At 42.4% G+C, this 17,720-nt stretch overlaps 1 protein-coding gene across 2 annotated transcripts in view; it reads right to left on the bottom strand.

Moving 5' to 3' along the window:
* The window catches only part of larp1 (La ribonucleoprotein 1, translational regulator), a 233,455-nt gene that overhangs the window by 78,232 nt on the left and 137,503 nt on the right, over nt 1-17,720 (bottom strand). For both annotated transcript variants that reach the window (XM_073067040.1, XM_073067041.1), the window contains exon 9: nt 3,216-3,360. In XM_073067040.1, the coding sequence (XP_072923141.1) occupies nt 3,216-3,360 (145 nt within the window). The remainder of the gene's footprint in view (nt 1-3,215; nt 3,361-17,720) is intronic.

Below are 17,720 nucleotides of genomic sequence, written 5' to 3'. Positions count from 1 at the left end.
CTTAGCATTACAGCCCTGTGTGGCACCTTGTCAAAGGCCTTCTGAAAGTCCAAATATACAACATGCACTGCATCCCCTTTATCTATCCTACTTGTAATCTCCTCAAAGAATTACAACAGGTTTGTCTGGCAGGATTTTCGCTTAAGGAAACCATGCTGACTTTGTACTGTCTTGTATTGTGTCACCAAGTACTCCATCACCTCATCCTTCAACAACTGACTCTAACATCTTCCAACCACTGAAGTCAGTTTAACCGGTCTATAGTTTCATTTCTGCCACCTTCCTCCTTTCTTAACAGTGGAGAGACATATGCAATTTTCCAGTCTTCTGGCACCATGCCAGAGTCCAATAATTTTTAAACTATCATTTCTAATGCCACCACAATCTCTAACACTACCTCTTTCAGAACCCTAGGGTGCAGTTCATCTGGTCGGGGTGACTTATGTACCTTTAGGTCTTTTAACTTTTTGAGCACCTTCTTTCTTGTAATAGTAACTGCACCTACTTCTCTTCCTTCACACAACATCAGACATACTGCTAGTGCCTTCCACAGTGAAGACTGACGCAAAATACTCATTTAGTTCATCAGCCATCTCCTTGTCCCCCATTATTTCTCCTGCCTCATTTTCTAGCGGTCCTATATCCATTCTCATTTCTCTTTTATTTTTAACATACCTGGAAAAAATCAGCCATGATTGAATGGTGGAAAGGCTCGATGGGCCAGATGGCCTCATTCTGTTCCTACGTCTTATGGTATATCTGCCCAGAGCCTAAGGCTTTCCTCCTCACTGTCAACCAGAATGCCATTGCTTTGTAACTTATGCAAAATTCTTCATCAAACTCCCTGCACTGAAGTCAAAGTCATTTATACACAACAAAAAACAAGGGACTGCTACTGAGTTCTCCAAAATTCTTCTAATTGCAAGAACACCCATCGGTCAATACCTTTTGCTTTCTGCTGCACTCTTCACAACAAATCAGCGAATAAGACAATGGAGACTTTAGAGTACATGTATACAACCCAACATGACAAGGAATAGAAATCATCATTGTCATCCACTGCAACCAAGGAAGACCCAAGCTGTTCCAACTGCTTATAGGTTGAGAAAGTGAGACAGTCCCAGTGTAATTACTTTTCCACTTTAAAATCCTTCCCGTACAGGTTTCTGTCATTGTCGGATAAGACAGACAACCAAAACAGCCCAAAGACACTGGAAAGATTAACATAATTGTTAAAAAAAAAGTTACAAGAAAAAGTTTGTGAATCCTTTGCAATTACCTGGTCTTATGCATTAATTACTCATGAAATGTGGTCTGATCTTCATCAAAGTCACAATAGTAGACAAACACAATCTCCCTAAACTGAAGAAATACACAAACAGTTGTATTTCTTCTCATCAATATTGAGAACACCATTTAAACAATTACAGTCTAGGTTCAAATAAGCATGTGAACCTCTGGGATAATGCCTTCTACAAAAGCTATTTGGAGTCAAGTGTTCAAATCATTGAGATGAGATTGGAGTTGTGGGTTGGAGAGATGCCCTGCCCTATATATAAAAAAAAAGACACGCCTCTGTTGGGTTACTGACAGAGTCTGCTCTTCTCAAGAAACATATGGTTACATGTACCATGCCTCAATCAAAACAACTTTCAGAGGACCTGTAATAGAAGAATTGTAGAGATGCATGAAGCTGGAAAAGGCTACAAAAGCATTTCTAAATATCTCAGTGTTCATCAGTCCCCAGTATAAGAAATTGTCTACAAATGGAGGAAATTCAGTACTGTTGCTGCTCTCCCCAGAGTGGGAAACCTGCAAAGATCACACCAAGAGCACAACATGCAATGCTGGAGGAGGTGAAAAAGTACTGAAGGGTAACACTATAGTCCACTATAAGAATAACACTGAACAAAAGTGTTGTTCTTGGAAGGACACCACAGAGGAAACCACTGCTCTCAAGAGAGGAAAATTACTGCACAGCTCAAGTTTGCAAAAGACCACCTGCATGTTCCACAACACTTCTGGGACAATGTTCTATGGACAGATGAGTCAAAAGTCATAACTTTTTGGCAGAAATACACACTGCTAAATTTGAAGGAAAAAGGGCACTGTACACCAATACCAAAACCTCATCCCAACTGTGAAGCATGTTGAAAGGAGCATCGGAGTTTGGGGCTGCTCTGCTGCCTCAGGGCCTGGAATCATTGAGGAAACAATGAATTCAAAATTGAATCATGACATTTTACAGCAGAATGTCAGGGTAGCAGTCTGTCATCTAAAGTTTAATAGAAGTTGGACGATGCAACAAGACAATGATCTGAAACACAAGAGTAAATCAACAGAATGGTTTAAAAACTAGAAAATTTGTGTTTTGGAATGGCCAAGTCATAGTGCAGACCTTAACCCAATTGAGATGCTGCAGTTTGACCTAAAGAGGTCTGTTCATGCAAAGATTCCCTGAAATATTGATGAACTGAAACAGTTTTATATGGAGGAATGGTCTAAAGTTCCTTCTCACTGTTGTGCAAGTCTGATCAGCAGCTAAAGGAAATGTTATTCCTGCTAAAGGAGGTTCTACCAGTTAATAAAAGGGTTCACATACTTATTACAGCCGGGACTGTGAATAATTAAACAATGTGTTCAATAAAGATACGAAAAGTATATTTGGTTACATGTTATTAGTTCAGGCAGATTGTGTTTGTCTATTATTGTAACTTAGATGAAGATCAGACCACATTGTACAAGTAATTAATGCAGAAAACCAGGTTAATTGGAAAGGGTTCACAAACTTTTTCTCGCAACTGTCTATAGGATTTTCTTCACTAGTCAACACACGGAAATTAAGAATAGAGTGATTACTCTAGAACTTTATGCATACTCACTTAAACACCTTGTGGAATTTACTGCCTAAAAAGGGTGTGAGAGACAGAAACACTCAGTACTTTTTAACAGCACTTGAAGAACTGTTTTCTGCAGGGCTGCAAAGTGAGAGGGTTGGACCTGATGCCATATATTTGCTGTGATTGAATGACTTTACAGTTCTGTAAGTATGTGTGCAGTTATGACTTTGTTATTGCAGGAACAATGAACCAAGCTATCCCAATCACCACCGAAAAACCCTGATCTAGCTACACAGTGAATAAATTTCAAACCTTTACATGGTGTGACTACATGCATTTAAAAATGAGAGGGAGGCAATGCACATCTGAACTGACCTCCAAGATAAGGTTGATATCTGTGGTTAATGCCTGGACTCGATGAAAACCTCCTATTAATGAGACTGGCAGGAAACCATCAGCATCCATCTTTCGTCTGAGAAAAAAGTCTCGTTCCAGGTTGTCCAAGCTGAAGTAGTACTCACTGAAATCAAACAGATTCAAAACAGACACTGAAACAGGGATGATCCACATTGAGGAAAAAACATAGAATTCATAGTAGACTGTCTACATTGTTAACTCTAACAATCCAGTTGATAATGTAAACATGGGGACATGTGGAAGGAAGTTAGCCCATAAACCATTCAAAAATACCGTAGCAGACCTCCAGCCCCATTTCATATTTCAAATTAATAAATAATCAAACTATATATGTCATCTTCGGAAATAAATACATGAAAACAACTGAATACAGCAACACATGATCCAGAATTCTCTAACACATTACAACTTGTGCAATTTACAATTTATCCCATGCTCTCTATGTATCATTTTGTAAGATCTACACTATTTCCAACAGGCCTATATATAAGCAACACATACAAAATGCTGGAGGAACTCAGCCGGACAGCATCTATGGAAAAAGTACAGTCAACGTTTCAAGCTGAGACCATTCGGCAGGACTGGAGAAAAAAAGCTGAGAAGTAGATTTAAAAGGTGGGGACAGGGAAGAGAGAAACACAAGGTGAAACTTGAAGGAGGAGGAATGAAGTAAAGAGCTAGGAAGTTGATTAGTGGAAGAGATACAGGGCTGGAAAGGGGGGAGGCTGATAGAAGCGGACAGAAGGCCATGGGAAAAAGAAAAGGGGGAGGCGGAGATACGCGGGCAAGCAGGTAAGGTGAGAGAGGGAAAAGGGGATGTGTAATGGTGGGGTGAGAAGCATTACCAGAAGTTCAAGGAATAAATGTTCATGCCATCAGGTTGGAGGCTACCCAGATGGAATACAAGGTGCTGTTCCTCCAAGTGTGGCCTCCCTTTGAAACACTGCATGAAACTCAAATCACTTTAGCAACTTGCTTTTTGATTTCTCAAGTGCCTTCAACACCATACAGCCATCATTTCTGGGGGAAAACTCCATCAAATGCAGGTTGGCACTTCCTGGATAATGGACTTACCTGACTGGCAGACCACAGTTTGTGCAGCTTCAGAGCTGTGTATCAGACATGAGCAACACTGGGGTCACATAGGAGACTGTACTGGCTCCCTTCCTGGTATACCCTGTATACCTTGAACTTTAGATACAATACTAAGTAAGACACTGCAGAAATTCTCAGATGACTCCGCAATAGTTGGGAGGACAGGAAGATGAATACAGGGCCCAGGAGGATTTTGTCGAATGGTGCAAGCTGAATCATCCGCAGCTCATCAGTAAGACAAAGGAGAGATGGTGATGAACTTTTAAGAAGGGCAAGCCTGCATTGCTCCCTGTTACTATTGATGGTGAGGGCATGGATGTGATGAGGACCTACGTGTACCTGAATAACAGGTTCGAGTGGAACACCAAACCTGAGGCTGTATAAGAAGGGCCAGTGTCGCCTCTGCTTCCTGAGGATGCGAAGGTCCTTTGGAATATGCAGGCCTCTCCTTCACATTTTCTACCAGTCTGTTGTCACCAGTCTTCTATGCGGTGGTGTGCTGGGGCAATGGCATCAATACAGGTGATGCCAACAGACAGGTTTAAACTGATTAGAAAGGATGGCTCTGTTATAGAAGTCAATCTGGACACACTGGAGGCTATGGTAGAACAAAGGACCCTATGGAAATTCTGGACAATGTTTCTCACCCTCTGCATGACACCTTGGCTGAACAGAGGAGCACTTTCAGTAACAGACTGAAAACCGTGCTGTTGCAAAGAGTGCTAAATGAGGTCATTCTTACCCTTGGCCATTAGGTTCTATAATCAGTCAACCTATAGCCAGGAAGTGATGACCACCTCCTGTTATAACCTCTGTTTATAACACCATGCTATCTCAGACACCCTGTGCAATACTACCATCACTTATCTGGATGGTGTGAATGAGCGCCATTACTGTATAAAGTTACGGTAATTCTTGCACTACCATCTTATCAGTGTGAACTTGGAAATCTTGTGAGTCTTGTAATCTTTGACTTGGAAATCTTGTACATCTTATTTTTAAAGTAACTTATTTTTTATTCTTCATACTTCTCTTCTAATATTTGAATATCTGTGCATTTGTAATGTTACTGTGACAATGATTTCCATCGGGATCATTAAAGTATCTTATCTATCAAATGGCGACATACTGCTAGGCTGCTAACTAAACCCAGTACACTGTACACCGTTACTGGGATACGCATTGAACAGAGTAGTCAAGTCACTGTGGGGACTCAACTGTTAAACCATACAAACACTTCTCTAACAGCAAACACAGAAATATAACAAGTTGTATCAGATTAGAGAAGTTTACTAATTTAGCCACCTAATTCCAAGCCCACAGGAAGGAAATACCGTAGATTCCGGATTTTAAGCCGCTACTTTTTTCCCACATTTTGAACAGCTTTGAACTCTGCGGCCTTTAATACGGTGCGGCTAATGCATTATTTTTTTTCATGCCGCCAAAAACATTTTGCCTCGTAACAGTAGACCAATAAAATTGATGAGTAGTTCACAGAGGTCCAATGAAATTGTACGATAAATCAAGCGCACTTTCACAATTAAATTATTGTAAATCAGTCATTTGTACTCACCCTCATCAACATGGAAAACACTCGAAGAAAAGCATTGTGCTGCCTTTATGGCAGTTATTTAGTTTATAATATTTTCGCTTAGTAATTCATTTGTTAGTTAAAGTTAGAACTGTTTTAACTATATTTGTTTTCTGTACTACATCGCGGGATGCTATGACGTCACACCCGGTTTCGCCGCGTCTTGTGGGAAAACGCCGGTTTGCGATAAACGGGAAGGAGGGGGGCGAGCGGCGGAGCGAAAACGCTGCTTTTAAGTTAAAGGCGATCAATAACTTTTCCTGGTAGGCTGCAGTATATATATTTTTTACCAGTCGTTAGGAGATATTGGAATGTTGTTCAGTAAAGAAGTATACGCAACGTATATTTAAAAGTAGCCGTGTTACAGGCACGGTTCGAAAAAAAGCATTTGCAATATGTATTTGTTTATGTTACCATATGGATTTAATTAAAAGTTAAAAAATCCTCACGTGTAATATCTTTCTGTGTAAATATCTCATATTACAACGTGGGACACCTGCGGCCGAAAATCCGGTGCGGCCTGTACAAGTAAAAAATTGATTTTATTTCTAAAATTAGAGCCAGCGGCTTTTAATCAGGTGCGCTCTGTAGTCCGGAATCTACGGTATATGAGAAACAGCATCAAGACAAGGGGAAGGGTGACAGATAGAAGAATTTAAAACTAGAGGACACTGATGAGCAACTCATTTTACTGAAGTCATCCAGCACAAAATAAGATATAGAGCTGAAAAACTTAATAGATAAGGCAACTAAAAAGTAATTAAGGTAACGATGGAATACAAAAATAAACTAGCCAATATTGCAGAAGATATCAAAAGTTTTTTTTCAGGTACATAGTGTAAAAGAAAAGTGAGTGTGGATATTGGAAAGCTAGAAAACAATGTTAAACATAGAAAACCTACAGCACCATACAGGCCCTTCTGTCTACAATGCTGTGCCAAACATGTTCTTATTTTAGAAATTACCTAGCCCATAAGTAATTTATAAATTACCCATAGCCCTCTGTTTTTTCTAAGCTCCATCTACCTATGCAAGAGTCTCTTATGAGACCCTATTGTATCCACATGTTAGAGAGTTAGTAATGGGAGACAAGGAAATGGCGGTCAAATTGAAGAAGTATTGAGTCAGTCTTCACTGTGGAAGACACGAGCACTATGGTGTAAGTTGCAAGTGTTGGGAGCATAAAGTGTATGAAGTTACCATTACTAGGGAGAAAATTCTTGGGAAACAAAGGTCTGAAGGCAGATAAGTCACCTGGACCAGATGGTGTACACCTCAGGGTTCTGAAAGAGGTGGGAAAAGAGATTGTGGAGACATTAGCAATGATCTTAAGAATCACCAGATTCTGGAATGGTTCCAGAAGACAGGAAAACTGCAAATGTCACTCCACTTTTCAAGAAGGGAGAGAGGCAGAAGAAAGGAAATTATAGGCCAGCTAGCCTGACCTCAGTAATTGGGAAGATTCCCAATTCATTCCATTCATTCCATGAGGCGGCACGGCACAGCAGCAGCAGCCTTTCAGACCTGGTGTTACTTTAATTTAATTTTCTATTTTAAGTTTGATACACAATTTTCAATTAGGGCGCATGGATAACAGAGCAGCTATCTACCATCGCCAGATACTACTACAATACAGAGATCATCCAAAAACAAACCTTCACAAAGATCTGCTGGCTGAATTACGCGACGTCAGCTTGCTGAGGGGAACGGGCCTACATTCCCCGGACTTGCCTGATTCTGGGAGCCGGAGATGGAGACGTTGAAAGCGATGTGCGAGGAAGCAGAAGCAAGGCAAACGGGCAGGGGTCCATGCCAGGCTAAAAGCAAACCCTAGCCGGCCGGCTCTCCCGTCCATTCTGCTCTCCAATGTCTGTTCCCCGGACAATAAAATTGACTACATCGGTCTCCAACGTAATACTTGGCGGGAGTACAGAGTTTGCTCCGCATTTGTCTTCACAGAGATATGGCTCACTGATGGGATTTCGGACGCCTCAATCCAGCTAGACAGGCGAGCTTTGTTTCGTTCGGACAGAGATGCAGCTGTCTCCGGTAAGGCTTGCGGTGGTGGCTTGTGTGTTTACATCAACACGGAATGGTGTAAGAACCCTGTGCTGGTTTCCAGACACTGCTCATCGCTAGTGGAGTTTCTGGCAGTTCGATGCAGACCATTTTATTTGCCACAGGAATTCACCTCTGTCCTTATATTCAGTGTCTACATTCCCCCCCAGCGCTAATGCTAAGGAGGCGCTCTGTGAACTGTACGGGGCTATTAGCGAACTGCAGAACGCACATCCTGATGATCTGTTTATTGTCGCCAGTGATTTTAACCACATGAACCTTAAGTCAGTGCTCCCCAAATTCCATCAGTATGTGGACTTTGCAACGAGGGGGGAGAACACATTGGACCTGGTTTACACAAACATCCCCGACGCTTACCGGGCAGAGCCCCACCCCCACCTCGGATACTCAGACCACATCTCTGTTATGCTAATCCCAGCATACAGACCGCCCATCAGGCGCTCCAGACCAATTCAGAAGCAGGTGAAAACCTGGCCAGCAGGAGCCATCTCTGCTCTTCAAGACTGCTTTGAGCATACTGACTGGCACATGTTCAGGGAGGCTGCAACCGATGGCAACTCTACCAACTTAGAGGAGTACACAGCTTCAGTGACCAGCTACGTCAGAAAGTGCATTGATGATGTTACTCTGTCCAAGACCATCACTATATGCGCTAACCAGAAGCCATGGATGACTGCAGTGGTGCGTGCACTGCTGAGGTCCCGTGACTCCGCCTTCAGATCAGGTGACAAGGCAGCTTTAACAACAGCAAGGGCCAAACTGTCCCGAGCCATCAGAGGGGTAAAGCGCGCACATGCCTAGCTAATCCACAGTCACTTCCAGGACAGCGGCGACACGTGGCGCATGTGGAAGGGCATCCAGGACATCACCAATTACAAGACAACATCACCTGACTCTGCAGGTGATGCCTCCCTCCCAAATGTGCTGAATAATTTCTACGCCCAGTTTGAGGCGGAAAATGACGTGGCAGCGAGGAAGTCCACCCCTCCTACAAATGACCAGGTGCTGTGTCTCTCTGTGGCCGACGTGAGAAGAACCCTGTGCAGGGTCAACCCACGGAAGGCTGCTGGATCAGACAACATTCCTAGTAGAGTGCTGAGGATGTGCAGACCAGCTAGCAGATGTTCTCACTGACATCTTCAACATCTCCCTGAGCAGCACCACCATTCCGACGTGCTTCAAGGCCGCCACCATCGTTCCCGTGCCGAAGGAGTCTTCAGTGTCCGGCCTAAATGACTACCATCCCGTTGCACTTACATCCATCATCATGAAGTGTTTCGAGAGGCTCGTCATGAGGCATATCAAGACCCTGCTGCCCCCCTCACTGGACCCCCTGCAGTTTGCGTACCGTCCCAACCACTCAGCAGATGACACCATTGCCACCACCCTCCACCTGGCCTTAACCTACCTGGACAAAAAAGACACTTACGTTCGGATGCTGTTCATAGACTTTAGTTCAGCATTCAACACAATCATCCCTCAGCAACTGATTGGAAAACTGAGCCTACTGGGCCTGAACACCTCCCTCTGCAACTGGATCCTAGACTTCCTGACTGGGAGACCTCAGTCAGTCCGGATCGGGAGCAGCATCTCCAACACCATCACACTGAGCACGGGGGCTCCCCAGGGTTGTGTGCTCAGTCCACTGCTGTTCACTCTGCTGACCCACGACTGTGCTGCAACACACAGCTCGAACCATATCATCAAGTTTGCCGATGATACGACCGTGGTGGGTCTCATCAGCAAGAACGACGAGTCAGCTCACAGAGAGGAGGTGCAGTGGCTAATGGACTGGTGCAGAGCCAACAACCTGTCTCTTAATGTGAACAAAAGAGATGGTTGTTGACTTCAGGAGGGCACGGAGCAACCACTCCCTGCTGAACATCGACGGCTCCTCGGTAGAGATCGTAAAGAGCACCAAATTTCTTGGGGTTCACCTGGCGGAGAATCTCACCTGGTCCCTCAACACCAGCTCCATAGCAAAGAAAGCCCAGCAGCGTCTCTACTTTTTGCGAAGGCTGAGGAAAGTCCATCTCCCACCCCCCATCCTCATCACATTCTACAGGGTTTGTATTGAGAGCATCCTGAGCAACTGCATCACTGCCTGGTTCGGAAATAGCACCATCTCGGATCGCAAGACCCTGCAGCGGATAGTGAGGTCAGCTGAGATCATCGGGGTCTCTCTTCCCGCCATTACAGACATTTACACTACACACTGCATCCGCAAAGGAAACAGCATTATGAAGGACCCCATGCACCCCTCATATAATCTCTTCTCCCTCCTGCCGTCTGGGAAAAGGCTCCGAAGCATTGGGGCTCTCACGACCAGACTATGTAACAGTTTCCTCCCCCAAGCTATCAGACTCCTCAATACCCGAAGCCTGGACTGACACCTTGCCCTACTGTCCTGTTTATTATTTATTGTAATGCCTGCACTGTTTTTGTGCACTTTATGCAGTCCAGTGTAGGTCTATAGTCTAGTGTAGCTTTCTCTGTTTTTTTTTATTACGTAGTTCAGTCTAGTTTTTTTGTACTTTGTCATGTAACACCACGGTCCTGAAAAACGTTGTCTCATTTTTACTATGCACTGTATCAGCAGTTATGGTTGCAATGGCAATAAAAGTTGACTTGACTTGAGATGTTGAAGTCGACTGGAGGAAGTGGTTACGGAGTACTTGAAGGCACATGATAAAATGGAATGTAATCAGCATGGTTTCCTCAAGGGAAAATCTTGCCTGACAAATCTGTTGGAATTCTTTGAAGAAATCACAAGCAGGACAGACAAAGGAGAATCAGTTGGTGTTATGTACTTGGATTTTCGAAAGGCCTTTGACAAGTGCCATACAAGTAAGGCTGATTACAAGTTATGATCCCATGGTATTAAAGGGAAGTTTCTAGCATGTAGGGTAGTGTCTAATTGGCTGGAGGCAACAAATGGGAATAAAGGGAGCCTTTTTCTAGTTGGCTGTCAGTGTTTAGTCGTGTTCCACAGGGGTCTGTGTTGGGACAAATACGTTTTATGTTATAGGTCAATAGTTTCGATGGTATAATTGATAACTGTTGCAAAGTTTGCAGACGATATGAAAATAGGTGGAGGGGGCAGGTAGTTTTGAGGAAGTACAGAGGCTACAGAAGGGCTTAGATCAGGAGAATGAGCAAAGAAATGGAAGATGGAATACAATGTCGGAAAGTGTATGGTCATGCACTTTGGTAGAAGCAATAAAAGGGTTGATATTTTCTAAATGGAGAGAAAATACAAAAAACTGAGGCATAAAGGGTCTTAGGTGTGCTTGTGCAGGATTCCCTAAAGGTTAATTTTCAAGTTCAGCCTGTGGTGACAAAGGCAAATATGATGTTAGCATTCATTTCAGGAGGCCTAGAATATAAAAGTAACGATGTAATGGTGAGACTTTATAAAGCAGTAGTGAGGCTTCACTTGGATTATGAGCAGTTGTGGGCCTCTTATCTTAGAAAGGATGCGCTGAAACTGTAGTGCTTTCAAAGAAGGTTCATAAAAATGATTCCAGGATTGAACAGTGCACCAATCGTGAATTGGGAGAGCTCCTAAAGAGGTGGCAGTGCCCAGGTCCGGGAGCTAAGTTTATAAGGGGGAAAAGGGAATGCTTCACGGGAACTTGGCTATAACCGGAGCACCAACTGTGAGTTGGTGAACAGGGAAGGTTCAGGTATAAAAGGGAGACACTGCCTAGCAGGGCAGTCATCAAAGGAGTGGTCTCAGGCAGAGTGATAGGGCTTTGGCTCTTATATCTTATGGTCTTATAGCTTTTCATATGAAGAGGGCTTAATGGCTCTGGGGCTGTATTTGCTTGAATAAGAGTGACAGGTGACCTCATTGAAACCTATCGAATGCTGAAAGGCCTTGATAGGATGTTTTCAATGGTGGGAGAGGGGAGTGTCTAAGACCAGAGGACACAGCCTCAGAATAGGGGTGTGTCCTTTTAGAACAGAGATGAGGAGGAATTTCTTTAGCCAGAGAGTGATGAATCTGTGGAATTCGCTGCCTTGCTGAGACTAAGTCTTTATGTATATTTGAGGCAGATGTTGATAAGACTCTTGATTGCTCAATGCATGAAGAGATACAAGAGATGGAAAGGAAAAATGGATCAGCCACACTGAAATGGTGGAACAGACTCAATGGGAATAACAGCCTAAATCTGCTCCTATACAGTGGTGCCAGAAAGTTTGTGAACCTTTTGGAATTTTCTCTATTTTTGCATAAATATGACCTAAAATGTGATCAGATCTTCATGCAAGTCCTAAAACTAGATAAAGTGAACCCAATTAAACAACTAACACAAAAAATATACTTCATTTAATTCATTTCATTTATTTATTTATGTATCTTATGGTCTTACAGTCTAAACCTTAAAAAGGCTGAAACATCCGTAACAACCAAATAGATTTTAGAAATTACAGCAAATACAGGCCTGGTTGTCTGAAAGTAAAGCATTACCTTTAGAAATTACTTCCATTCAATACTGAGGGTCTGCAGTCATCCTGAACAAGAACATTACCAGATTACCCATGGCTCTTTAGACGTGTGGATGGAACTGACTAAGCCAGAAGTTACTGTCAATTCTTAATTGCATTTGAACTTGTGAGTCATTATATAGGGCAACTGAGGATTGACCACATTTCTGAGCATCGAAGGTCACATGCAGCTAAAATGCGGAAAGCAGTCAATTATTAAGGATGAGATTTTGGAGTACTTGGCAATACAGGACAAGATAGGACAAAGTCAGCATGGTTTCCTTAATGGAAAATCTTGCCTGACGAACCTGTTGAAATTCTTTGAGGAGATTACAAGTAGAATAGATAGAGGGGATGCAGTCGATGTTGTATATCTGGACTTTCAGAAGGCTTTTGACAAGGTGCCACACATGAGGCCGCTTACCAAGTTAAGAGCCCATGGTTTTACATGAAAGTTACTGGTAGGATTAGACCATTGCCTGATTGGTAGGAGGCAGCGAGTGGGAATAAAAGGAACCTTTTCTGGTTGGCTGGCAGTGACTAGTGGTTTTCCACAGGGGTCGGTGTTTGGATGGCTTCTTTTTATGCTGTATATAAATGATTTAGATGATGGAATAGATGGCTTTGTTGTCAAGTTTGCAGATGATACAAAGAATGGTGGAGGGGCAAGCAGGTAGTGTTGAGAAAACAGGTAGGCTGCAGAAGGGCAGACAGATTTTGGGCAAGAAAGCGGCAAATGAAATATAACGTTAGAAAATGTATGGTCATGCACTTTGGTAGAAGAAATAAATGTGCAGTCTATTTTCTAAATGTGCAGAAAATCCAGAATTCTGAGATACAAAGGGACTTGTGAGTCCTAAAGGTTAACTTACAAATAGAGGTGGTGATGAGGAAGGAAAATGCAATGTTAGCATTCATTTCAAGAGGTCTAGAATAGAGGAGCAGATATGTGATGCTGAGGCTTTATAGGCGTCACCTTAAGCATTGTGAACAGTTTTGGGTTCCTCATCAAAGATAAGATATGCTGGCAGTGGAGAGGTTTCAACACAAGGATTCTGGGAATGAAAGGGTTATTGTATGAGGAACATTTGATAGCTCTGGGTCTCAATGAAACTTTTTAAATGTTGAAAAGCCTAGACAGAGTAGATGTGGAAAAGATGTTTCCCATGTCTCCTCTTGTCCTGGAGATGTGGACACAACCACAGGATAGAGGGGTGTCCATTTAAAACGGAGATGTGGAGAAATTTCTTTAGCCAGAGGGTGATGAATTTGTGGAAATTGTCACCACAAGCAGCTATGGAAGCCAGGTCATTGAGTGTATTTAAGGCACAGTTTGATTGGTTCATGATTGGACACGGCAACAAAAGGTTACAGGGAGTGGGGCTGAAGAGGAGAAAAAAATGATCAGCCATGATTAAATGGCAGAGCAAACTCAATGGGCCAAATGGCCTAATTCTAATCCTAAGGCTTATGGTCTTGTATGAATCTCCTGCCTTGTCGAATACCAAGGATATACTCCGTGGAGGCAGATGGATCATTGACAGATATTTTGTAAGTATCTGCATCAGGACTCAACCCCTCTGCCCCTACAAATGCCACCTAAAATGCTAAATTCTTCCAGCAGTTTCATGATTCCAGTATCTGCAACACCTTGCAACCAGCTTGCAAGTTCTTGCAGGATAAACAGCTATCAACAACAAAAGTCTGCTCAATGAACGGCATTTAAGTTTCATCTCCTGAAGCACCACATTTGCTCCTTCCCGCTATGCACCACCTCCTTTTCCTTAACTAGGGCCTCAACCCTGCTTAAATATTTCAATCTTGGGAAAAAGATGCTGACTGTCTGATCTATCCATGCCCCTCATAATTTATTGCCACAGACAGCTGTAGATGCCAAGATGTAAATGAGTGTTATTTAAAGCAAAGAATGAAGGTTCTCATTGGTAAGGGGGTTACAGCACAGGACAGGCCATTCGGCCCACAATGTTGTGCCAAATCGATTGAATTAGTAATCAAATGAACGACCTAAACTGATCCCTTCTGTCTATACTATATCCATATCCATCAATTTCCCACAAGTTCATGTGCCTACTGAATGTCTCATATGAGGAAAGACTGGATAACTTAGGGCTTTATTTTGGGGAATATAGAAGCTTGAAGGGAAACTTAATAGAGGTATTACCAAAATTTTTGTATATATTTCAAAATATCCCTATTTTTTTAACTAAGAAGTTTTTCAATCAGGTTGACTCTATTATTTCATCTTTTGTTTGGAATAATAAAAGACAAAGAATTAGTAAATATAGAACCATACTACAGCACAGTACAGGCCCTTCAGCCCTCCATGTTGTGCTGACCCATATAATCCTTAAGAAAGTACTAAACCCATACTACCCCATAACCCTCTATTTTTCTTTCATCCATGTGCCTGTCCAAGAGGCTCTTAAATACCCCTAATGGTTTAGCCTCCACCACCATCCCTGGCAAGCCATTCCAGGCACTCACAACCCTCTGTGTAAAAAAAACTTACTCCTGATGCCTCCCCCAAACTTCCCTCCCTTAATCTTGTACATATGCCCTCTGGTGTTTGCTATTGGTGCCCTGGGAAACAGGTACTGACTATTCACCCTATCTATGCCTCTCATAATCTTGTAGACCTCTATCAAGTCCCCTCTCATTCTTCTACGCACCAAGGAGAAAAGTCCCAGCTCTGCTAACCTTGCTTCATATGACTTGTTCTCCAAACCAGGCAACATCCTGGTAAATCTCCTCTGCACCCTCTCCATAGCTTCCACATCCTTCCTATAATGAGGTGACCAGAATTGAACACAATACTCTAAGTGCAGTCTTCCCAGAGATTTGTAGAGTTGCAACATGACCTCTCTACTCTTGAACTCAATGCCCCTGTTAATGAAGCCTAGCATCCCATAGGCCTTCTTAACTACCCTATCAATCTGCGCAGCGACCTTGAGGGATATATGGATTTGAACCCCAAGGTCCCTTTGTTCATCCACACTTTTTTTTTTCTTTTTCAGTATTTTTATTCAGAAGAAAAAACAAGATTTACAGAGTGCAACACATAGATACATCTCAACATAAAGTGTGTACATTCATATATTGTAATAAAATTGATCAAAATGTTATAGCATAACACAAAAAGGTATATCACTCCGTAATCAAAAATTTAGATAGGTTATACATCATAACAGAAATTTTTTATATAAAAAAGTCAACCCCCTACCAACTACCAAAGAAAAAAGCTGATGGATGACAAAGGATAATTAGAAATAAAACCATATTCGCTTAAGAAAAGAAGATAGAAATATACATAAAAGTCTGTGCACTGTTAAGCTTTATAAATTGGAAAAGCCGATGTAGAGGAGGCCGCACATTGGGGGACCGCTTCGTCAAGCACCTACGCTCCGTCCTTCAAAATAGACAGGACCACCCACTTCAACTCTGCCTCTCATTCCCATCTAGATATGTCCATACATGGCCTCCTCTACTGCCATGATGAGGCCAAACTCAGGTTGGAGGAGCAACACCTCATCTACCGTCTGGGTAGCCTCCAGCCTGGAGGTATGAACATTGAATTCTCCTATTTCCAGTAATTCCCTCCCCCTCCCCCTTCCCCTATCCCAGGTCCCTCTCTGCCTCTCTCCCCTTTCAACTTTCTGCTTCTTTATCTCTACAGTTCTTTCATGCTTATCTCCCCCCCTCCCTTATCTATCCTCTGATTGGTTTTCCATCTGGCACCTCTAGGCCCTACCCCCTCCCCTATCTCTATTACTGGGCTTCGGCCCTCTCTTCCCCACATTCCTGATGAAGGGTCTCGGCCCGAAACGTTGGCTACTCTTTTCTCACGGATGCTGCCTGACCCGCTGAGTTCTTCCAGCGTTGTGTACGTATTCTTTGATCCACAGCATCTGTAGTTGTATTTTTGTGTAAGCTCTATGAACCACTTTAAATTGTAGAAGAGAGTGACGAGCACAGAAAAATGATTAACCCGTTTAAGAATTTTATTCCATCTTTCATCAGAAATCTGACAATTTAGGTCATCCTCCCAAGCTTTTTTTAATTTTATCTAAAAAGTCTTGTCTAGAATCAATCAACAAGATATAGATACCGGTAATAGAGCCATTAGCAAAAGGTTTTAAATTTAAAAGATCGTCCAGTTAATTTTTATCAGGACCTATAGGAAAAGTAGTTAATTGGAAACATAAGAAATCTCTAATTTGAAGGTATCTGTAAAAATGTGTTTTTGGCAGCGCAAATTTAGTTGACAATTGGTCAAATGAAGCAAGAGACCCTGAGATAAACAGGTCCCAAAAACACTTAATACCTACTTCATCCCAATCCTTAAATCCACACTCTTAAGTAACTGACCATTAATCCTGTACTCAGTCTTCTGGTTTGTCGTGTGAGGCCCCTTGGGTAAGAGTGACCATAATATGGTGGAATTCTTCATTAAGATGGAGAGTAACATAGTTAATTCAGAAACGAAGGTTCTGAACTTAAAGAAGGGTAACTTTGAAGGTATGAGACGTGAATTAGCTAAGATAGACTGGCAAATGATACTTAAAAGGGTTGATGGTGGATATGCAATGACAAGCATTTAAAGATCGCATGGATGAACTACAACAATTGTTCATCCCAGTTTGGCAAAAGAATAAACCAGGGAAGGTAGTGCACACGTGGCTGACAAGGGAAATTAGGGATAGTATCAAGTCCAAAGAAGAAACATATAAATTAGCAAAAAAAAAGCAGCACAACTGAGGACTGGGAGAAATTCAGAGACCAGCAGAGGAGGACAAAGGGCTTAATTAGGAAAGGGGAAAAAGATTATGAGAGAAAGCTGGCAGGGAACATAAAAACTGACTGTAAAAGCTTTTATAGATACGTGAAAAGAAAAAGATTGGTCGACAAATGTAGGTCCTTTACAGTCAGAAACAGGCGAATTGATCATAGGGAACAAAGACATGGCAGACCAACTGAATAACTACTTTGGTTCTGTCTTCACTAAGGAGGACATAAATAATCTTCCGGAAATAGTAAGGGACCGAAGGTCTAGTGAGATGGAGGAACTGAGGGAAATACATGTTAGTAGGGAAGTGGTGTTAGGTAAACTGAAGGGATTAAAGGCAGATAAATCCCCAGGGCCAGATGGTCTGCATCCCAGAGTGCTTAAGGAAGTAGCCCAAGAAATA

Source organism: Hemitrygon akajei, chromosome 15 (assembly GCF_048418815.1).
Source record: "Hemitrygon akajei chromosome 15, sHemAka1.3, whole genome shotgun sequence".
Classification (NCBI taxonomy): Eukaryota; Metazoa; Chordata; class Chondrichthyes; order Myliobatiformes; family Dasyatidae; genus Hemitrygon; species Hemitrygon akajei.
Note: the sequence above shows the minus strand (reverse complement) of the source record. Positions and strands in the feature narration are given on the sequence as shown.